A 4,715-nucleotide genomic window follows, 5' to 3' on the forward strand; every position below is an offset into this window, starting at 1 on the left:
ACATGTTGCCAATCCATCAATCGAAACAACATTGACAACAGTTTTGCCAGTATGCATCAGGATGATGCCATATTGCAAGCACAATGACATCTTGGAGTATATCTACCAAGCATGCACACAAGATGGAGTGGGAGTGCCATTCCTGTGTCCTCAAGTTGGCGACGACGATGCAGAATATGTAGTTTTGGATGCATTGGAGTTCATTCATCACAAAGGTGGCCTGCAATCACTCACAGTCATCCAGCACGGCATCTTGGTGGGTGCCATCAGGTTTGGTCGCTTCGACATTGTCAAGTTCATCATGGACACGGTTGGATACCGACCCTCTACGCATGACTTGTCGGTTGCCTTGTTTGATCGAGCCATTTCACACGGTCACGTGGACATCCTCCAGTTCCTGCTGGACAAGATTGGTGTTAATGGCCAATTGCCAGAGGTCAGGGCAAACTACATGATTTCCGTTGAGCAAGCAATTTTCAATGGCCATCTCGAGATGGTGCAATTCATCTCTGGCGAAAGATTCAAGCACCATATTTACATGCACGCTCAGAGCTCATTCGACTTTTATCTCAAACGAGTCTTGATTGAGAATGCCTCTCCAGACATTCGATTCATGGAGTATATGTTCACCAATCATTCAGTCCGAGTAGAAGTATCGCCAGACCCATTGGATATTAGCCACCGAGACATCGTCTTCGACCTGGACACCATAATCTCAATTAGTGAGGCAGGTGGCGTATACCCAGCTCCTTACTTTGAAAGAAGATTGGTTGACAAAGGAGAGTATGATATCGTACGATACTTATTCTTCAATCAATACGTTGATGATTATAAGGATGTGATAGTCAGAGGACTTAAGAAGGAAGGTCGCAGAATAGTATCGCTACCATTTGTTGATCTGCCACTGGCCGAGATTTTGTCAACCCAAGAGGATCAAGAGCCATCTCAACCAATCGTTCATCAATCAAACATTGTAGAGGCCCCACCTGTTGTTAAGCCTGAGCCCGAGGTGTCAAGTGAGCAGTACGAGAGAAAGGTTGGCAAGTTCAAGTACAGCAGGAAGATGATCATTGGACGTTGGAAGCAATGGCACTCTGGGTGTACAAGGGTGTGTGGTGTGACAAGGTGCCCGGTGGCAATCAAACAGATGAACAAGGAGTTCAACATACTCATCGATAAGGAGGTGGACATACTCATTCAACTCACGGCACTATCTACTGCCACAGACAACTTGGTGAGATTCTTTGGCATGGAGGAGAATGATGACTTCATATTCTTGGCGACATCATTATGTGAGATGTCACTTCAAGAGTTGGTGGAGACTCACCAGTATCGATTCCAATCATTGAACAAACACTCAATGATCAAAGACATCATCAACGGTGTACTATTCTTGCACAACAACAACATCATTCACAACGATCTCAATCCCCGTAACATCCTGTTCAAAGACAATCACCTGTTCATTACTGACATGGGACTGAGCAAGATGTCCGTTGAGACATCATTCGCATTCACTCATGCTCCAAGTGGTCACGGTGGTTACTTCCCAGCTGAAGTGATCAATAATCAACGCAAGACCAACTCTGTTGACATCTTCGCACTTGGATGTCTCATGTACTACATCCTCACTGATGGAGGTCATCCATTCGGTGACAAAGTCCATCTCAGAGTGTCCAAGATACTAAATAATAAGTGTGACATCAAAAAACTCTCCGATCAACCATGTGCCTCAGATCTAATCAAACAGATGATTGCCAAGGATTCATCTGCTAGACCTACGATCAACATGGTGATCCATCATCCATTCTTCTGGGACATCAACAAGAGGATTCTATTCATCAATCGATTGTTCCAGACCACCCAGAACCAACCACATTTTTACCTCAGCTTCTTTCCATGGAACAAATCCATCGATTCCATGCTGCTTGATCAACTCAGTATGTGTCCCACTCACACTCAAATAATCAACTTAACTAACCAACTCATCTATTAATTAATCATGAAAACAGAGTCACAATACGATTATAAAAGCACGAAGGACTTGATTCGATGCATCAGGAACACGATACAACACCATCATGAACTGTTCAAGGATGCTCATAAGACTTTATTCTTTGATTCACAACAATCAGCATTCCAATACTTTGAGCAGAGACATCCAACACTGATCGTCCAACTATATCGCAGGTTCATCAACACTGTTGATGCCCAATCAGAAAATCTCAAGGATTACTTTGTTGTCTCTTGACCTCCATCAATCAATCAAGTGGACTTGTGATCGAATTTCACACTCTATTATCAATCAAGGCAAAATAAATGATCATAGTAAATCTTGTAATTATTAGTAATTAGTTAGTTATACAATGGTCAACGATCAAAGCACCTCACAACTACAACAACAAAGACGATTCAATCAGATTATCAACAATCAGGTTGTGAGACGATTGATCTTTGGACATGTCAAACAGATACATCGAGTACAATACTCAGACAGTCAAACACATCAATGGAATGATCTGATTCAATCAGTTGATATGTTGGCAYWGTKTGGATACTTGGAGCCACTCAAAMAACTGTGTCTATCAATYGAACAGAGATACAACCGTCACAAATGGTCAGAGATTGATGGTGCACCATTCATTCCMAAGTTGCGATCACTCACTCGTCATGCAGTCATCGGTGGACACCTCCACATACTTGAATGGGTKCATCARCGATACTTCCAACATCTCAACGAGGTATTCTATGAACTTGCAAAWGTTGCCWTTCAAYATGATCGAGTGGACATCATTCAATTCTTTGGACAACATCCCGAGTTCAGAGCATTCAGTGAGTTTGTCAGGGARRGCCAAKTSTTGGACAACATCAGGCATCGGACAAGCGAGTCGATGATACATACTTTGATCAAAGTGTTTGGAATCACATTGCCATTCAAGAATGATCCTGATCACATCCCAGATGCAATGATCAATCATMTCAACCTTGGTGATGCTGRTSKATGTCTACGACTSCTCCGTCTTTTCTCGGTTTGGTCATGTGARAAMCTCAACATGATCAAGTATCTTCATGTCAATGGACTACCATTCCATGAATGTGCTATCTCTGAGGCTGCTGGGAGCGACCATCTGGACGTCATCCAATACCTCCTCGAGAACAAACCGGATACTTACATCTGTGAGTATGTGATGGACAGAGCTGCGAGGAATGGCCACCTTGGTACAGTGCGCTATCTTCATGAACAACGAACTGAAGGCTGTTCAAGTTGGGCGATTGTTGGTGCCGCAGAGAATGGCTACCTGGAAGTTGTCAGATTCCTTCACCAGAATCGCACCGAGGACCTCGACCTTTCAACTGCCTTTGGGCGTGCGGTTGTCGAGGTACACCTGTCCGTGGTCGAATACCTGCATCACATCGACCCGAGTGTAGGTGATACAGACGAGGCGCTGATAAACGCAGCCATTCAAGGGCATGCACAGATAGTTCAGTTCATTTGCGAGAGGTATCCAAGCCTTAGAATCAGTTATGCGTATCTGATGAGCGTGAGATCGCATCAGGTCCTGGAGGTACTTGATCGATTGATGCCAAGTCAGATATGGGAGGATGACAACATATACAATGAAGTCGATGTATCTCATATGAATATGATTGAGTATATCATTGACAACAAGTCGACAGAGTACATTGCCAGATGTTTGAATGACAGAGTGTTCTGCAGTGCGATGATGCTCGATCAATCAAAGCTTTTCTTCAAGTTGATCAAACATGTTGCCAATCCATCAATCGAAACAACATTGACAACAGTTTTGCCAGTATGCATCAGGATGATGCCATATTGCAAGCACAATGACATCTTGGAGTATATCTACCAAGCATGCACACAAGATGGAGTGGGAGTGCCATTCCTGTGTCCTCAAGTTGGCGACGATGATGCAGGATATGTAGTCTTGGCTGCATTGGAGTTCATTCATCACAAAGGTGGCCTGCAATCACTCACAGTCATCCAGCACGGCATCTTGGTGGGTGCCATCAGGTTTGGTCGCTTCGACATTGTCAAGTTCATCATGGACACGGTTGGATACCGACCCTCTACGCATGACTTGTCGGTTGCCTTGTTTGATCGAGCCATTTCACACGGTCACGTGGACATCCTCCAGTTCCTGCTGGACAAGATTGGTGTTAATGGCCAATTGCCAGAGGTCAGGGCAAACTACATGATTTCCGTTGAGCAAGCAATTTTCAATGGCCATCTCGAGATGGTGCAATTCATCTCTGGCGAAAGATTCAAGCACCATATTTACATGCACGCTCAGAGCTCATTCGACTTTTATCTCAAACGAGTCTTGATTGAGAATGCCTCTCCAGACATTCGATTCATGGAGTATATGTTCACCAATCATTCAGTCCGAGTAGAAGTATCGCCAGACCCATTGGATATTAGCCACCGAGACATCGTCTTCGACCTGGACACCATAATCTCAATTAGTGAGGCAGGTGGCGTATACCCAGCTCCTTACTTTGAAAGAAGATTGGTTGACAAAGGAGAGTATGATATCGTACGATACTTATTCTTCAATCAATACGTTGATGATTATAAGGATGTGATAGTCAGAGGACTTAAGAAGGAAGGTCGCAGAATAGTATCGCTACCATTTGTTGATCTGCCACTGGCCGAGATTTTGTCAACCCAAGAGGATCAAGAGCCATCTCAACCA

At 44.0% G+C, this 4,715-nt stretch overlaps 2 protein-coding genes across 2 annotated transcripts; both read left to right on the forward strand.

Annotated features, from left to right (window-relative positions):
• Positions 1-61: 61 nt before the first annotated feature.
• Positions 62-2,251, forward strand: SAMD00019534_036070 (hypothetical protein; the record flags this gene model as incomplete). The annotated part of the gene is made up of 3 exons (XM_012904499.1): positions 62-618; positions 724-1,940; positions 2,013-2,251. 3 exons carry the CDS (start codon positions 62-64, stop codon positions 2,249-2,251), a joined length of 2,013 nt encoding a protein of 670 aa, XP_012759953.1.
• Positions 2,252-3,053: 802 nt separating this feature from the next.
• SAMD00019534_036080 (hypothetical protein) lies at positions 3,054-4,605 on the forward strand (the record flags this gene model as incomplete). Its single annotated transcript, XM_012904500.1, has 2 exons — positions 3,054-4,546; positions 4,599-4,605. The coding sequence occupies 2 exons, from the start codon at positions 3,054-3,056 to the stop codon at positions 4,603-4,605; spliced, it is 1,500 nt and encodes a 499-aa protein (XP_012759954.1).
• Between the last annotated feature and the right edge of the window lie 110 nt (positions 4,606-4,715).

The sequence above is a fragment of the Acytostelium subglobosum genome, assembly GCF_000787575.1.
Source record: "Acytostelium subglobosum LB1 DNA, scaffold: scaffold6, whole genome shotgun sequence".
In the NCBI taxonomy this organism is placed as follows: domain Eukaryota; phylum Evosea; class Eumycetozoa; order Acytosteliales; family Acytosteliaceae; genus Acytostelium; species Acytostelium subglobosum.